Below are 18,613 nucleotides of genomic sequence, written 5' to 3'. Positions count from 1 at the left end.
CTTAAAACTGTTACATGCACAAAACAAACATTCTTTCTGTGAACCAAGAAAGCCCAACCAGCTAGGGGAAAAACCATCTGGAGTAGAGATAGAAGTGTTTTTCTGCTCATCAAAGTACAGGCAGGTAGTGCTAGCGGTAAAGAATCTGCTGCAGTGCAGGAGACCCAGGTTCAATCCCTGGGTCGGGAAGATCCCCTGGAGAAGGGAATGGCTACCCACTCCAGTATTCTTGCCTGGGAAATCCCCTGGACAGAGGAGCCTGGCGGGCTACAGTCCATGGGGTCACAAAGAGTCGGACACGACTGAGCAACTTTCACTTTCACAGTATTGGAAAACTCTAAAATAGACTCCCAGGTCTCCTTCCAGATAAAACCAGAAGCATCTCACTCACTCGCTTTGCTTTGCTGTCCAGCCCCACTGGATTCTAGAACACCCCCGCTCTGCTGGAGTCAGTGGCTTTATGCTGGCACCAGTCTACTCCTGGAGAGACAGGAGTTTGGGGTACCAGGTCACCAAGACAATGCAAGTGGTAGTTTACTCATTTTCGGATGGATTTTTTTCCCGTTAAATTCAATAGTACTAACCAGCTGAAATGAATTACTTTCCTAGACTTAGGTCACGCTTAAATTGTTCCAAACACAAAAAGCAGAAATAATTCCCCTTTTAACATGAACATTCCTTGGAAGCATAGCTCTCTCCTCTGCCATCAGAGATCAAGGACATGTAGGATGCCTGGCCCCAGTCTCTCAAGCACATCTGGAGACCCCAGCCTAGAAAGATCTGTGTGTGTGCATGTGTGAGTGTGTGTGCCTGAGGCCAGCCCTGGATCTGAATGAACCACATCCTCAGGCTCTGGGGGGGTCACAGCTGCTCTGGTTCCAGGAGACATGTTGCCCACCTCCCTGACAGAAAGACCCTGCCCCAGAGGGACTGGGAGAGCTGGTTGACAAAAGAGGCCCAGCCCAAGGGCTCCTGTCCTCAGGGCATGGCTCCGTTAGCAGTTCCCTTGCTGGGCTTAGACAGGTCAGGGTGGCTCAGAGAAGGAGGAAACTCGGCATGTCTGGAGGGCTGGAGTCAATGCCAGAAGGCAGTGGTCAGGGGAAACCCTGTATGTGGAAAGCAAAGAGCTAGGACACAGAAGGTTATTGGCAAGGGACGTTCATCTCTATGAAACACAGCCCCGGCTGCCCAAAAAGGTAGATGCGAAGGACCAGTCTCGAAGGACCAGTCTCAAAAACCGGAGACTCCATGCGTCACCCACATTCCTGAGTCACAGCTGGATGTGACAGCCAGCCTATCCCATCCGTAAGGAGGGTCAGTCACCTTGCAAATCACCCTGGTGAGCACAAGGGCACTCATTCAGAACTGCTGCCCTGGAGAGGCATCGCAAGGGCGCTCAGTACAGTCACCTGGGAGGAAAGACTCACATATTGCTTCTTCATGCGACATTAATTCCGATAATGGGACTCTGCATGGGTGGGTGAGCTGGTGGACCTAAAAAGGCGAGAAGATGTTTGTCACTGAGTGCATCACACCCACCCTACATGAACGGTGATGCCCAACATTCACACGTGAAGAAAGCCAATGAAGAAAAGGGAGGAAGAAAGGAATGGCACTGGTGACCCAATATGACTCCGTGTACACAGGTAACCCTTCTTTTTCTACCATAGTCACGTATCCTCTATAAAGACACTGAACAAACTGTGTTGGGTATAGACATAGGAAAGTGTGACTGGTAGGTCTATTCATAGGTGTCATTTCAAACAGCTTCCTAACAGCATCGAAACATACATACACACTTAAAGTATCCGAACCATGCTTGCTGCTGGAAAATGGTAAATGAATGCACGCTTGAAGTTGAACTTGGCCTCTAAGGTGTTCGGCTGAGAGTTACTAACTAAAGGGTAGATCGGCCTGTTTCAAAAAATACTTATGTCTGTTGTTCTTGATACAAAAGTCTACACTATCTTTAATAAATAAATAATAAGGTGCATCTTAAAAGTATGAAATGTAAACATTGTCGCCCTTTCTGACACATACATTTAAAAAATTGCTTGAATAATGACAGAGCTCTTATGGGAAAGGGTGACATGATATATTCAGTTCCCAGCAAAGTGGGTAGTTCACTATCTTTTTTTTTTTTTTCTCCTCATTTTTGGCCACACCACGTGGCATGCAGGGTCTTAGTTTCCCAACCAGGGCTGGAACCTGGACCCCAGCAGTGGAAGCGCAGTCTTAACCACTGGAACCACCAGGGAAGTGCCAATGCTATCTTCAGAATGCATTTCTACAATCCTAATTAAATTCTAAGGACCTGCAATCAAGGAGAACACCGTCTCACCCAGGAAAGCTAGATTCCAGGACTGAGAGAACATGCAATGAACATTTCATGAAAAAACGACAAACTGGGATTGTGGGAGCATTAACACGCAAACAAAGTACGATCCACGCTTGTCATGAGCAAATCAAGTTCTTACCTAGTCATCCAGCCTATCGCCTGGCATTTAAGGAGAAAAACCGAAAGAACTCAAACTGGTACTACTCAGCCACAAAAAGGAATGAAACTATGGCTGTTTGCAGAGATGTGGATGGACCTAGAGACTGTCAGAGTCAAGTCAGAAAGAGAAAAACAAGTATCACATATTAGCATATGTATGTGGCATCTAGAAAAGTGGTCTTATGTGATAAGGACATAGAGAACAGATGGGTGAATACCGAGGGAGAAGGAGGCGGCGGGTGGGGGGGTGGATTGGGAGACTGGGGTTGCCATATATTTATACACTACCATGGATAAAATGGGTAACTAGTGACAGCCAACTGGACACGAGGGTCTCCACTCAAAGCTCTGCAGCGACCTGAGTGGGAAGGAAACCCAGAGAAGAGGGGACATTTGAACATGCGTGGACGATTGACTTTGCTGTACAGCAGAAACCAGCATCGCAGTGGAAACCAACGACACTCCACTAACAATTTAGAAAACAAAAAAGAACTCAAACCAAACTTGGCACGTGGCCATACGCTCCTGATTGTGGCAACACGTCGTGTGTCCTTCCGTTACTGAGAGGTTGGCTGTGTACGGCGGGCTTTGGGAAGGAGTCTCAGGTCTCCTTCCCTGGAACCGAGGGGCTTGCCTGCTCCTAACGTCTCTCCCCCACCACAGTAATAGTTTTCCTCCGTGGATTGTCAGTTTTCCTTTCCACACCTTAGGGACACCTTTGGGAGGAATGTATCAAAGCCACGTGTGGAAATTGCTCATGACAAGCAGGCAGGAAGAGGCTCAGAGCTGGTCACCAGCAACCGCTCTTGTCCTGAAACACAGGACCTCCAAGCAGAAAGAGAATGTCCAGCAGGGCTGGAGATGGGGACCCAATAACATCGTCAACAGCCTTTCAGGTGAGCTACAGCGACCTAGTCCTGCAGAGTATAACTAGGTAGACAACCTCCCTTAACCCCCTTCCAGGGGTGCAGGAAACCAGGATCAGGCCACCTGGCAGTAGCCAGTGATAGTTTCCATTGACAGCTACCGGTAAAAAGACCTGGAGGAGGCTGGAAAAACCCTAACAACACACCTGCCAGAATCTTCCACGGATTAGACCAGCATCTGATCGGAAGACCATCTCCCCAAGTGATCAGACCCAGGACAGCATTTCCAATGAGGTCCCAGTGGGGAAATGAGATTCTGAAGCAATGACATGATCAGCGGGATCGTTTCTAAACACACCAAGGACTAGGCATCCTGGAGGGCCTGCTTGGAGGCTGGTGGAGGTAAGAAGCAGGAGGGTCCCATGAGTTCTCCAAAAATACAGGCATTGCATTTACAAACCTATTTTACAGTAACCAGACTCAAGCCTCAGGCCCAGGGACGGGCCGGACACCCCACCAAACGCAGTCGGAGGGCGATGGGACTTCAAAGACCCTAGAAGCCACGATGAGCCTCTCAGTGAGGACAAAGGAAAACACAGTCCTGTTTCCTAACATGGGAAATGATTTAGTGGGGAGGATTGTCGAGTAGTCCCAGAAACTTGGAGGGGCCTGTCTTCTCTGCCCTGTTGCCCTGTGGCTGAACACCAAACGCCGGTCCTCGAAAAGCCATGCTGTTTCCAGACAGGCAGCATCTGCTGCCTCGGGCTGGAGTTCTGCCAAGCACGCCCTGGATGGGCTCCCTACGGCTCATCGAACAACTGCAGGTCCAAGCGGACCACGATCTCTCCCGTGGGAACTTCATGCAGCAGGAGACACTTCGTAACTGGACCCTTGGAGCCCTGGTCCTTCTTGATGTCAGCCACGCGGATCTCCGTCCGGCCCAAAAAATCTGAAAGGACAGACACACAGACCCTCCTCAGAGAGGATTCTTTCTCATCAAGGCAGGTACCTGGCATATTGGGAGTGTCCCAAAGAGGTGTTACCCTCTCTCTTCTTCAAAAGGGAGTTAGTTTCTTGGAATCCAGGGACTACAGTGACAGCATCATTTTTAAATGAGTGAAAACAAAAAGGTACTGGGCTGGAGATGAAGAAGAGTCTAGAAGAAACTCAAAATACAGATTTTTTCCTTGCACCCAGTGGGCCCCTAAAGGGCCGGGAGCTTCCTGGGAGGCAATGCAAAACCGGATATCATATCCGCTGCGCAATTTGCAATGTATATGAAATGTAAAGAAATCTCTCAGGAGAAAGTCAGCTGTTTCTTTTTTTATCTCTTCACTTATTTATCTGGTGGGGAGGAGATGATAGCACAGGAGCTGAAGGCTCCCAGCTGTGCTCCCAGGACAATCTCAACACCACCATTTTTTTGGGGGGGGCTACACCATGCAGCATGTGGGATCTTTGTTCTCCAACCAAGGATCAAATCTGAAGACCAGAGTCTTAACCATTGGACCTCCAGGGAAGTCCTTCATCAAATATTGAGTGTCAGGGACTTCCCAGGTGGTTCCGTGGTTAGGGTGCAGAGCTTCCATTGTAGAAGGCACAGGTTGATCTTTTGTCTGGGAACTAAGATCCTGCATGCCACATGGCAGGATCAAAAAAAATTATATATATATATATATAGAGAGAGAGAGAGAGAGACAGAGAGTCAGTAATGGACATGCAAATGTTTGAAACTTTTTAATGCTATGCATTAAAATGATGGTACCAAATGGGCTTCCAGACAATTCCTTCCTTTTTTTCATTCAGCAGTTCAACAATTGACAATATACTATGATCCAGGCACTCTTGTACAGGAAATAGCTTTTCTCTCAAGGTTTAAAACCTGGGAACTTTTTCTGGTAGACGATACCAGTGCATGTCGCCCCTTGTGCATTTCCGGAATAACCTCTGAAACAAGAGGTACATTGGGGTTTGCAACTGAAACTCTAGTGGCGCTACCATTGTGTCATGATATTTCAGTATTTAATAAAAAAATTCAACCTCGTCTTTATTTATCAGAATAAAAATTGCCAGTGAGGCACCATGGTTAAGAGTCCAGACTTGAGTCACACTGTTCTTAGTCAGCCCAGTTCAGTCGCTCAGTCATGTCTGACTCTTTGCAACACCATGGACCACGGCACGCCAGGCCTCCCTGTCCATCACCAACTCCCAGAGTTTAGTCAAATTCATGTCCATAGAGTCGGTGATGCCATCCAACCATCTCATCCTCCGTCTTTCCCTTCTCCTCCTGCCTTCGATCTTTCCCAGCATCAGGGTCTTTTCCAATGAGTCAGTTCTTCCCATCAGGTGGCCAGAGTATTGGAGCTTCAGCTTCAGCATCATTCCTTCCAATGAACACCCAGGACTGATCTCCTTTAGGATGGACTGGTTGGATCTCCTTGCAGTCCAAGGGACTCTCAAGAGTCTTCTCCAACACCACAGTTCAAAAGCATCAATTCTTCAACACTCAGTGTTCTTTATAGTCCAACTCTCACATCCATACATGACTACTGGAAAAACTATAGCTTTGACTAGACAGATATTTGTGGGCAATTAATGTCTCCACTTTTTAATATGCTATTTAGGTTGGTCATAACTTTTCTTCCAAGGAGCAAGGGTCTTTTAATTTCATCCCTGCAGTGACCATCTGCAGGGATTTTGGAGCCCAAGAAAATAAAGTCTGCCAATGTTTCCATTGTTTCCCCATGTATTTGCCATGAAGTAATGGGACCAATAGCCATGATCTTAATTTTATGAATGTTGAGTTTTAAGCCAAATTTTCACTCTCCTCTTTCACTTTCATCAAGAAGCTCTTTAGTTCTTCTTCACTTTCTGCCCTAAGGGTCATGTCATCTGCATATCTGAGATTATTGACATTCTCCCAGTAATCTTGATTCCAGCTTGTGCTTCATCCAGACTGGAATTTTTTTCATAATGTACTTTGCATATAAGTTAAATAAGCAGGGTGACAATATACAGCCTTGATGTACTCCTTTCCCTATTTGGAACCAGTCTGTTGTTCCATGTCCAGTTCTAACTGTTGCTTCCTGACCTGTATACAGATTTCTCAGGAGGCAGGTCACATGGTCTAGTATTCCTGTCTCTTGAAGAATTTCCCACAGTTTGTGGTGATCTACACAGTCAAAGGCTTTGGCACAATCAATAAAGCAAAAATAGATGTTTTTCTGGAACTCTCTTGCTTTTTTGACAATCCAGTGGATGTTGGCAGTTTGATCCAACTGCCTTTTGTTCCTCTGCCTTTTCTAAATCCAGTTTGAACATCTGGAAATTCATGGTTCACATACTGTTGAAGCCTGGCTTTGAGAATTTTAGCATTACTTTGCTAGCATGTGAGATGAGTGCAATTATGCAGTAGTTTGAGCATTCATTGGCATTGCCTTTCTTTGGGATTGGAATGAAAACTGACCTTTTCCAGTCCTGTGGCCACTGCTGAGTTTCCCACATTTGCTGGCATATTGAGTGCAGCACTTTCACAGCATCATCTTTTAGGATTTGAAATAGCTCAACTGGAATTCCATCACCTCCACTAGCTTTGTTCGTAGTGATGTTTCCCAAGGCCCACTTGACTTCGTATTCCAGGATGTCTGGCTCTAGGTGAGTGATCACACCATTGTGATTATCTGGGTCATGAAGATCATTTTTGTATAGCTCTTCTGTGTGTTCTTGCCACCTCTTCTTAATATCTTCTGCTTCTGTTAGGTCCATACCATTTCTGTCCTTTATTGAGCCCATCTTTGCATGAAATCTTCCCTTGGTAGAGTGTTCTGGTCATGCTCTAACATTTATCCAGCTATGTGACCATCTCTGGGACATAATTATTAGTAACTAACTCACAATGAGCTAATTCATATGAAAATACTATAAAAGACAAAAGCCACATGGAGCAATTTAAGCCTTGCACAGATCATGTCTGCACTGGACCCTCACTTCTAGCCTTCAGTTATCCTCCCTTGAATATAATGAAGTTGAGGCCATAATCTTTAAATTTACTCTCTTATTTTTATTGGATTGAGGAAGATAGAGACAAGTGTCTTGGAATCGTTGGCCAGGCCCTTTTATTTTTTTCCAGCTTCAAGCAGAAACAGGAAGTTGATTGAAGAAATGATGCACCCAACATAATTTCATTCCTTTGATTAAGCTGAAATGTCACCCGAAGGGCATTGATTAATTCTGCCACATTGTGCACTAATACTCTTCTTGCTCAACTGGATAGTTTTATCCATTTTCACCAAAGCTTTTAGCCAAGGACTAAAGAATTAGGCTGAGGCTTTGGGGGTACAGCCCTCTCTGCAGTTACCTGCTTTAGAGAAGCACAGGACCGTGTTCTTTGTCCTAGGGAAGCTGGACCGCTCTAGACCAAGCACACTTTGCCCACCTCCTCTGCGACGCTCTGGCATCAGTGAAGGGCTTTTCCCCGGGGAGGCCAACCTCATCTCTCCAGCAGGAAGCCCAGGAAATTCTGCATAGCAAGTTCCCAGGTAGGAAACGCCTATCCGTGAAAGCCAGGGGGCAGGGAAAGGGCAGAGTGCGCAGGGCCGCTGTCTACTCACCGTCTGGCGAGAACTGGTCCCTCTCAAACACGGTGATGCACAGCACCTCTTGCTCCAGGTCTCTGATGAAGAACTGGCAGTTGGAATTCCACTTGGGGTTCAGAGTGTCCTGGATCGTCTTGGTGATGTGACACTGGGATCCCATGGTCACCTCACAGTACGGGTTACTCTTCCCTGGAGGGGACAGAGCCCGGCTCTTCTGGGTGCCTGTGGCAGGGTCACAGCCCCGTGGCACCTCTTCCCTCTACACCCCGCATTCCAACGCCCCCTCCCAGTGCCATGGTTAAGATACAGCCTAAGACAGAGAATCCAGAGGAAAACCCACATAATCCAGCATCTTAAACTATATCAACACTTAAATATTTATCATACTTTATCACATAAGTGGGCTTCAAAACTAAATCTTCCCTGTCTCCTCACTTTAGCCTCAGTTCAGTTCAGTTCAGTCTCTCAGTCGTGTCCGACTCTTTGCGACCCCATGAATCAATTGCAGCACGGCAGGCCTCCCTGTCCATCACCGTACCTTAGATTGTGTCAAATCTGCAATCACCCCTCAGTATCTACAGGGATTGGGTCCTCAACCCCACAGATACAAAAATCCTTGGAGGCTCAAGTCCCTTATATAAAATGGTCTAGCATAAACCTGCCCATATCCTCCATCTACCTGAAATCATCCCCAGGTTATATATAATACCTAATACAGTGTAGGGCTGTGCTGTCGCTCAGTCGTGTCCGACTCTGTGTGACGCCATGGACTGTAGCCCACCAGGTCCCTCTGTCCAGGAAGAAGACTGGAGTGGCCTGCCAGGCTTAGTCTCCAGGAGATCTCCCTGAGCCAGGGGGCGAACCCATGTCTCTCTGTCTCCTGCACTGGCAGGCAGGTTCTCTACCACCAGCACCACCTGGGAAGCCCATGGACAGCGGAGCCTGGAGGGCTACAGTCCCTGGGGTTGCAAAGAGTTGGACATGATTGAGCAACTGAGCACACACACAGATAATTGCTTTACAATGTTATGTTAGTTTCTACTGTACAGCAAAGTGAATCAGTTATTTGTATACATTTATCCCCTCTTTGAATTTCCTTCCCACTTTTGGGCTTCCCTGATGGCTCAGAGGTTAAAGCGTCTGCCTGCAATGCAGGAGACCTGGGTTCGATCCCTGGGTCGGGAAGATTCCCCTGGAGAAGGAAATGGCAACCCACTCCAGTATTCTTGCCTGGAGAATCCCATGGACAGAGGAGCCTGGCAGGCTACAGTCCACGGGGTCGCAAAGAGTCGGACACGACTAAGCAACTTCACTTCACTTCACTAGCTTACCACAGAGCGTTGAGTCCTCCTGGCTTTAAAACAAATTGGCCCCTAATCCTAAATTTCCTTCCACACTGGGTTATTCCCATCCACTGTTTTGCCTTCCAGAGAGATCTGAGTGGCTGCCCTCTGACAACATAGTCAACCCCTCTATCTGTAGATTCCATACCTGCAGATTCAACCAATTGCAGAGCGAAAACGTTCGAATGGAAATACAGTGAAATTACTATGTAAATAGTTGCTGGTGTGTGGCAAATTCAAGTTTTGCTGTTTTGAAATTTCAAAAATGTTTCCAAATATTTTTGTTCTGCAGTTAGTTGAATCTGCAGTGTGGAATCTACAGATACAAGGGGGCTGACAGTGTTGTGAAAAGGCAGCCACTCAGATCTCTCTGGAAGGCAAAACAGTGGATGGGAATAACCAAGTCTGGAAGGAAATTTAGGATTAGGGACCAATTTGTTTTAAAGCCAGGTGGACTCAACCCTCTGTGGTAACCTAAATGGGAAGGAAAGCCAAAGGAGAGGGGATAAATATATTCATATAATTGATTCATTTTGCTGTACAGTAGAAACTAACATAACATTGTAAAGCAATTATCTGTGTGTGTGCTCAGTCACGTCCAAGTCTTTGCAACCCTGTGGACTGTAGCCCTCCAGGCTCCTCTGTCCATGGGATTTCCCAGGCAAGAATATTGGGTTACCATTTCCTTCTCCAGGGGATCTTCCTGACTCAGGGACTGAGCCCAGATTTCCTGTGTCTCCTGAATTAGCTGGTGGATTCTTTACCACTGAGCCACCTGGAAAGCCCCTAAAGCAACTATCCTCCAGTAAAAATTAATTTTAGAAAATAAAGTAAAGCCAAGTGGAGGAGATGCGGCAAAGGCTTCCGCCAGTCACGCATGCTAGAGGGGGTTTCTAGGCTCTTACCATGTGAGCGACAGGGTTTCAGCTCAATGCCTTCAACCACGTTCACCATCAACCTTCCGATGCCTGTGGCTCTTTGGGAGCGGACTGTGATGGGCGGAAAAACAACACAAAATGCTCCTGTTTAGCGTTCGCAGTATTTCCGGTTTGCCTCGTGACTTACTTTATGCCCCTCTTCAAGAACAAGTCTCCCCTTCCTCCCTTAAACTCTTGCTTCCTCAATCCTGGAATCCGCCCTCCACCCCTCGCCCTATGCCCTGCCCTCCCTCTTCCACCTGCCCCCACCCTCAGGCTCTCCTCAACCCCCAGGTCCGCCTTCCAGCTCTAAGGGTTCTGGGCCTGACCGGATGGCTCTCTGCCCCCCAGCTCTGTGGGATTCCCAGGGCCCCGCTGCCCAGCTATGTGTTACCCAGGTACGCCTTCTCCCGCTTCTTCTTCTCTGTCTCTATGTAGAGTTCAGAAGCTGCTTTGATTTTCTGCACCCAGGCAGTCCTTGGAAAGAAAGAGACAGCACTCAGGCGTCAGGTTGGTACCCATTCAGTTTCCAGGACTCTGCTTTGTTCGTCTGATTTTTACAACAAAGGCTCAGCATAGAGAGTCTGGTTTTATGTCACATGGCCCTAAGGATGATTCCTACCATTCATAACAAAGGCACGAGTGCTGTTTTTATTGATTTGCTCCAAACCCGGGTCTGTGTCCCCATGGAAGGGAATCTACAACGATAAACGCTGTTGCTGTCTTGCTCACAACAGCTCCTCTTCTTTCCTTACTGAAAAACATCACAAATTTGCCTAATCCGAGAAGGCTAGAAGGATCTCTCTCACTAAACCATCCAAAGAAAGAAACCACTTCCCAGATAAGCAGCCGCTTTCTGTGAAGGAGCAAAGGTACACTGGGAAAGCGTTCTGGCGTGATTGTTTTCTTTCCCATTTCTCTGAGAACCGTGTGCATGACAACTGTAGCCAGTTCCTTGCTTGGCACAAATGCTCTTGGAATGTGGTTGGTCTTGTGCCAAGTTCACCCTTCAGAAAAATCATCTGTTTCATTAGGCTCCAGGGCGGAGCCCTGACTGAGGCAAACATATCCTCAGCTTCTAGAATCCAGGATGTCTGTCCAAGGGAGCCAGACATCAAGGGGGTCAAGACTGGGAGGTCCTCTAACCCCCAAATCATTTTCCTATTAGTTTCTGCCACCTAGGAAACTTTGGGAAACGGGAGAGCCTCCATTATCTCAAAGAATACTGAAAATTGCTGTTCAAAAAATTCTCAAGCCAGATGCATTTCAATGTATTTCCTTTTGAAAAGTTAACTTTTGAAAGACGCTGGAAAAATGAACTAAGACCACTTCACTGCATGCCCCACCCCCACCTCCAGCCAGAGGGGATGGCGCTGCAAGTGAGGGGATGTTGGCACCCGCTGATTAATTAACTGTCCCACATCCATCCTACACCTGGTGGAACCCACCCAGGTGCCCAGGGCCAGGGAGGAGGCAGGTCTTACCTTTCGTTTATGCTCTCTGCTCGGAGGGTGTAGACTCGGTCGATGTGGGAAATGTGGAAGATGGGTTCATCCCCAGAAGGGTCAGTGGGCAACTTCACTAGAACCTCATTTAGGAAAATAGGCTGAAAAATAATGCATGGGCATTACAAGACCAGATTGCGGGGTCTGTGAGGACGTGTGTGTGCTTAGGTGCACATGAAGGCGAGGGGTGTGTCTGTTTGTGTCTGGGGGGTGGTGGTGGTTTCAGTAAACCATACTGAAATAACGATTTTATTAGGAATGATAAGGGACTCATTGGAAAAGACCCTGATGCTGGGAAAGATTGAGGGTGGGAAGAGAAGGGGATGACAGAGGATGAGATGGCTGGATGGCATCACCGACTCAATGGACATGAGTTTGGGTAAACTCCGGGAGTTGGTGATGGACAGGGAAGCCTGGCGTGCAGCAGTCCATGGGGTCGCAAAGAGTCAGACACAACTGAGTGACTGAACTGAACTGAATAAGTGTTAATATCAATTTTCAGATAAATGGAAATTGTAAATATGGATTCCGCCCCCCCCCTCCATTTTGCGGGTACTTTTTATCCCTCATCTGGCTAAGGTATTATTTCCCAGGTTTCTACTTGTGAATTTTCATTTTTACTTCCCCACTTTTCATACTGAAGTCTTTAGAAGGAAGTCGCTATGGGCAGCAGCCCACACTTAAGGAGTGCTCTGCTACAAACATCGACATAACAGGGTTTTATGCAAAGATAAGTTTTCAGATGAGTTGGAGAAGTACTAGAGTGATAAGTAGGCTGGATGGTATTGCAGGTATTTCTAAAGTCCTCCAGAATAAGAACTGATACGTTTGTTTTTTCCATGGTATATACTAGTCAGCAAACTATCTCCATCAACTTTAGATGTATTATGTATTTAGAAAGTGTTAGTCACTCAGTTGTATCTGACTGTTTGCAACCCGATGGACTGTAGCACGCCAGGCTTCTCTGTCCATCACCAACTCCTGGAGCCTACTCAAACTCTTGTCCATTGAGTCGGTGATGCCATCCAACATCTCATCCTCTGTCATCCCTATAGCCTGCCAGGCTCCTCTGTCCATCTAATTCTCCAGGCAAGAATATGGAAGTGGGTAGTCACTCCCTTTTCCAGAGGATCTTTCTGAACCAGGAACCGAATCCAGGTCTCCTGAGCCACCAGGGAAACCCCCATCATCTCTACCTCCAAGTTGTTCATACAAAGCTGCTGGTGACAATCTACATAAGTACATTGTTCTTTTTCCCAAAAGAAAGCTAACTGCTGCTTCAGAGAAAATTCTTCTGTGAAAACACCCCCACAGAGATAAATTTAGAAAAACAATACCCTATGACACGAAAACACACAAACACAGCCATACACAGAGAAGCGGACCAAATAAACAGCTCACGGAAGCTGTCTACACATGGATTATTTATATTGGCTTTTGTTGGGAAAGATGAGGGGCACAGATGTTCCACGCCATCTTGAGAAGTTTGGAGGGCGTCTGGGAATGTTTGGGAAGTGGACGCTGAAGTTCTAGTGCAGAGTTTTCCCACGCCTGCCTCGTCAGTACAGTGGACTGTGAGCCCCATCAGGACAGGGCATGCCTTAGTCACACCCAAGGGGACCTACAGCAGCCGCTTGGCAGCTAGTAAATGTTTGTCAATTGAACTGAGTATTGTTCTTTTTCTTATGGGTTCCCACGGTGGCTCAGTGGTTAAGAATCCACCTGCCGAGCAGGAGACACGGGTTCCATCCCTGGGCCTGGAGAAGGAAATGGCAACCCACTCCAGTATTCTTTTCTGGGACATCCCATGGACAGAGGAGCCTGGCGGGCTATAGTTCATTAGATCTCAAAGAGTTGGACACAACTGACCAACTCATCATGCACGCACCTTTTTTGATAACTGTTGGACCTGTGCTTGTGGTCCCCCTAAATCCTGCCTCACCTCCTCTGTGCCACAGACTCCAAAGCCTGCTCAAACACTGACTCCCTTTAGACATGTTCTCCCCTCAACATCAAACCTGATGTTGCAGTCTAGAGTTGGACTTACTGTTTTGTACATTTTATACTGCAGGTTTGATTTGGGGCTAAAGACTTTGTCGGTGCCCGAGGAGCCCAGGGGCTTGATGATTTGGGTCAGCAGCAGGAAGTCGTTGAAGAGGAAGCCATACAGCTCCTTGTTGCTCTTGGCCTTGTAGAGCTTCCCACTGTGCAGGAACTTGCGCGGCCCCAAGCAGTTGGTCACCGAATTGAACACAAGTTGCTGAGGAAGGGAAACAAAACCCAAAGAAGACACAATGGAGTGAGGTCGTTTTTTTGTTGTGGTTGTTCTTTTGTTCATTTGTTTTTTCGCATCTGAAAGCTGTGGGCTCCATCAGAATCTGAGGCCCATGTCTTAGGCTCAGATCGAAGACGGCTTTGAAGACTTCAGGCAGGGGCTTTGGGAGCCAAGAAGTTAAAGGTGTGGTTCAGGAGACTGCGTGAGTCAGGATGAACCCTGGGTGTGATTCCTAGTGCCCTTCCTTGAGGTCTAGTGTCTCAGTGTGACTTTTCTCCCTTTTATTTATTGGGGAAACAGGGCAGCAGGAAGAAAGCCCTCTGTCCTTGATGAGCGCGCTCTGCATGCAGGCTGGTCCACCAGAGGCGGCATGAACCATCCCAACCACGGCCCACACAGGCTCAAAGGGTCGTGCCTGCTGCTGGAGACAGCACCCTCTCTCTGCACAGTTCCACAGGACAAACGCCACTGTCCAGGGCACAGCGTGAGTGCAGGCCCCTACAGCGCGGGTGCACTGCCAAACACCATGGTGTGGCCGGAGGCCTCAGAGCTAAGCAGAGCGGAAACTGCGCTGGTGCGCGATAGATCTCGCCCAGCTCACTGCTCCTGAGGACGGGAGGGACGGCCCTCTTCCTGCCACCTCCCAAACCTGGGAGACAGCTCTAAGTGCTGAAATGCAGCCCTACCGTCCACCCCTGGGCTCCATCATCTCACACTCTGTCACCCCCCTGGGCCCTATCATTTTGTGCTCTACCATCCCTCTGGACTCTGTCATCTCATGTTCTTTCACACACACACACACACACACATACACCTGGTTCTTTTATCTCATGTTCTGCCATCCCCCACCCTGGCTCTATCATTTCACGCTCTATCATCCCCTCTGGGTTCTATCATTTCCTGTGAGCAGGTTCTAAAGGGGCAGAAGGAAACGGTAGAAGATATGACCTCACTAAGGACCCCCTTTTGGCTACTAGAGGAGAGACTGAGGGAGGGGAAGGCCATAGCTGTGCCTCAGAAGCAATATGATCGAGGCAGGAGTCAGACTTCAGGGTTTCCACCTGCTCACACTTGGGCCCCAAGAGTACACTCCATCCAGCAACCTTCAAGGCTGAGGCTCTCCACAGCTATGAACCCTACACATCTCCTGAAGAGTATTAATGAAGAGTTCACAACACACGTCCCCCAAGAGATGTTGCTGTTTGCCTCTAGTGTAGCAGGTTGGCTGCCTCTAGTGGGGAAGGCTGGCTGGCTCTAGTGGGGAAGGCTGTCTGCCTCTAGTGGGAAAGAAAGAATCAACAGCATCTCTATGACCAGAGGCCTATAGGCCTCAAAGGAGAGTGGCCACTCCAGTCCACTCTCAGGTGCAAGGAGGAAGGAGTGCCAGCAACCTCCCACCAAGCTTCTGAGGGAGCCCAAACAACTGAAGATGGCACCCCAAAGGGAGCCTTCCAAGCGTGGTCCTCTGAACAAGAGCCTGGAGGTCAGTCCAGTCCTCTTTATTTGCCACTTGGGGCAATGAATCCAGTGAGTCACTTGGATGACGTAGAGGTGGTGTGGTTTATTCTTACTCAAAGGTCAGAGCCTCCAATTATTCAGGCTGACACCGAACGTAAGTGAATTGGAAACCGTCTTTATAGTTCTTGATCTTAAGACAAGAATGCCAAAGACACCATTTATGTGAAACTTAATCACTGGTGTATGCTTAGATCTGGGCCAGGAAATGAAAGCCAACATGCCTCGTTCCCAGACCATGAGCCCTGACCATACAGACAAAACAGACTATACAGAAAAAGCTGGTGACAACAGTCAGGAAGGGCTGGTCACTTAAGAAGGACAACAGTCTATATCAAAGAGGGTATATACACCACAGAAAGCAAATGACAAGAGTTTATTTTATTCTGAAGGTTTTGTGGGGGGCGTTGGCTGTGCCTCAAGGCAGGTGGGATCTTAGTCCCCCTAAATTGGTGCCCCCTGCAGTAGAATTACGGAGTCCTAACCACTGGCCTTCCAGGGAAGTTCCTATTCTTAATGTTTTATAATGAAGACTCAGGCCTCACTGAATCCTGTGACTGCAGCCATGAGACTCAGGGAAGGGCCCCTTTAAAAGTACACAGTGCGGGGAATTCCCTAGCAGTCCAGTGGTTAGGACTTTGCACTTTCACTGCTGGGTTGGAGTTGACTCCCTGGTTGGGGAACTAAGAGCCTACATTCTGCATGGTGCAGCCAAAAAAAAAAAAAAAAAAAAAACAAAAACCAGAGAGAGGAAGAAAAAGATAAAAGAACATTTTTTAAAAAGAAAAAGTGCACAGCGGCCCTTCAGCTCAGCAGATCCAGGAGCAGTTCAAGTCCACCGTCTTCAGGATCACCTTAGTGCTCCTTGGAATGACACACAGTCCTTCTTCCTTGCCTTGCCTTCCCTTCAACTTGTCTTAAAGCCTATCGTCTGTGACCTTACATTCCTCACCCACGCCTGGCTCAGGCTGAGGCCTCCACTGAAATGCCCTCCCCTGGATTCTTTACTGGGGAGATATCTTCATCCTTGAACACGCAGCCAAGTCTCACCCTCTCCCACCTGTCCCTGAATCCTCCATGACTGTTCCTTCCTCCTTGTCGAGAGTCCAACAGCACTTGGCACCTGGATCTGCCTCATCATTTCTCACATTGCATTGTAAATGTTGGACCTCTAAGTGATCCAGGACTGCAGGTTTCTTGAGATGGGGTAGGTCACATCTCACTGATTTTCATGTCCTCAGTGGTTAGTACTGAGCAGTGTTTAGTACCAAGCAAGGCTCATGGGCCAGGTGCTCAGTAAATGCTCACTGAATAAATGAATGAATAACAGCCAACCAACCAGTGACTACCCCTGGACTGCATATCAACACAGTTTAATGGGAACCCACATCCATCACCTTGGTTTCCACATGGCTGCTTCCATAACTTTGCTTATCCCACACCTGCGCTAAGGGGGGACAGGAGGTAGGGCAGGGAGGCAACAGTGGGGTAACTTCCTCAGGTAGGGAATGTCTTTGATGCTTGTATGAAGAAAAGAGTCACAGGGAGTGTGGGTAAGGGAGACGGTCTGCCTAGGCAAATCCTAGTGAATTGTGTAAGTACATGAACGTGTGGGGGGGGGGGTGGGGGCGGGGGATCGGTGGGGGGGTGGGTGTGTGTGTACAAAGAGAGAACAGCGGAGTGGGTGAGACTAAGGGAAAGATTAGGGTCAAGAAGAGAATCAAATACTATAAGAGAGTATTTCTGGCAGTATCATGGACTAAAGACTCTGACTCATCCTAAATGTTAAATGAAAAATGAAAAATGTTAAAATAAAATAAAAAAATATAGAACTGTACTTTTTAAACGCAAGCAAGCTAGAGAAGGCAATGGCAACCCACTCCAGTACTCTTGCCTGGAAAATCCCATGGACAGAGGAGCATGGTAGGCTGCAGTCCATGGGGTCGCTAAGAGTCAGACATGACTGAGCGACTTCACTTTCACTTTTCACTTTCATGCACTGGAGAAGGAAATGGCAACCCACTCCAGTGTTCTTGCCTGGAGAATCCCAGGGACGGGGGAGCCTGGTGGGCTGCTGTCTCTGGGGTCGCACAGAGTCGGACACGACTGAAGCGACTTAGCAGCAGCAGCAGCAGCAAGCTGGTAAAAATAAAAATAAAATAAAAAACAATTTGCAGAAGCAGAAAATGGCATGGAAATGTGAACCCTGGAAGATAAACAAGCACCAAAGCTGGCTTTAGCTTTGAGAGTCTTTCTTAAATCTGGTGACCCTGAGCTTCCATTTTAAAGGATACTGAGGGGAGAAGGAGAAAAGAGATATATCTAGTGTCTGCATGAGGTGAGGGACATAACAGTAGATCCCAGAAAGCTGTATCACAAAGGAAGAATAACAAGTAAACTCAGTACAGATGGGAATAGCAAGAAAATTTGCTTGTTTTTTTAACTTGGCATAACCAACCAACCACAAGGTTGGTTGTGATTACTGAGAATTTGTAACCACAATGCAGCTCTCACACAAGTTTAAGAATGGCCATTTGTGAAAGGAACAAGACAAGAAAAACCAGTAGGTTAGAGAAATAACTAGAACTGCTGGAAAGGTAAAAGAAAATAATTGAGAACAAAAAATAAAGAAAAGAACTGAAATTAAAAACTTGGTAGATGGCTTAAACAACAGATTAGATGCAGCTGAAGAGAGATTAGCAAACTGGAGGTCGCAGAAGAGGACGATTCATGATTTCTCTCGTCCTCCTTCCGGCTGGCTGCTGAGACTCAGAGGGGCGGCCCAGGTCCCACCTAAGGTGTTACCTCCGACAGGCCTTCACACTGCACGTGGGCCTGGATCCACTCCAGTCGGTCTGAGTTCTCCTTCTCCCGCACCCCTTCGTTCACCTGGGAGCACAGCTCCTCTGCCTTCTCCAGGGCGTGCTTCAGGTGGCTGTGGTCTGGGTGGTTTTCAGGAGTGTTTTCCAGGATCTACATCAGAGAACAGAAGACAGTAGCCTTAGGCAGTGAGTGGGGCGGGGGTTCACTGTTCTGGAAGGCTTGCCCCAGCAGAGACAGGGCTCCACACAGACCTTTCTTAGACAGTGCCCACGTGTTT

General features: G+C 47.6%; 1 protein-coding gene across 5 annotated transcripts in view; it reads right to left on the bottom strand.

Annotated features, from left to right (window-relative positions):
- Positions 1–262: 262 nt before the first annotated feature.
- ITSN1 (intersectin 1) overlaps positions 263–18,613 on the bottom strand; it is a 241,501-nt gene continuing 223,150 nt past the window's right edge. For 3 of the 5 annotated variants that reach the window (XM_040228484.1, XM_040228497.1, XM_040228504.1), the window contains 7 exons: positions 18,319–18,486; positions 13,771–13,983; positions 11,703–11,824; positions 10,613–10,695; positions 10,207–10,290; positions 7,974–8,147; positions 263–4,312 (listed from right to left, as the gene is read on the bottom strand). In XM_040228484.1, coding sequence (XP_040084418.1) covers positions 4,164–4,312; positions 7,974–8,147; positions 10,207–10,290; positions 10,613–10,695; positions 11,703–11,824; positions 13,771–13,983; positions 18,319–18,486 — 993 coding nt within the window. In that variant the 3' untranslated portion in view covers positions 263–4,163. Of the gene's footprint in view, positions 4,313–7,973; positions 8,148–10,206; positions 10,291–10,612; positions 10,696–11,702; positions 11,825–13,770; positions 13,984–18,318; positions 18,487–18,613 lie in introns of those variants that run through there. The other 2 variants (XM_040228491.1, XR_005718999.1) reach the window with 2 other exon arrangements.

This window comes from Oryx dammah, unplaced genomic scaffold (assembly GCF_014754425.2).
Source record: "Oryx dammah isolate SB20612 unplaced genomic scaffold, SCBI_Odam_1.1 HiC_scaffold_2, whole genome shotgun sequence".
NCBI classification, from domain to species: Eukaryota; Metazoa; Chordata; class Mammalia; order Artiodactyla; family Bovidae; genus Oryx; species Oryx dammah.
Note: the sequence above shows the minus strand (reverse complement) of the source record. Positions and strands in the feature narration are given on the sequence as shown.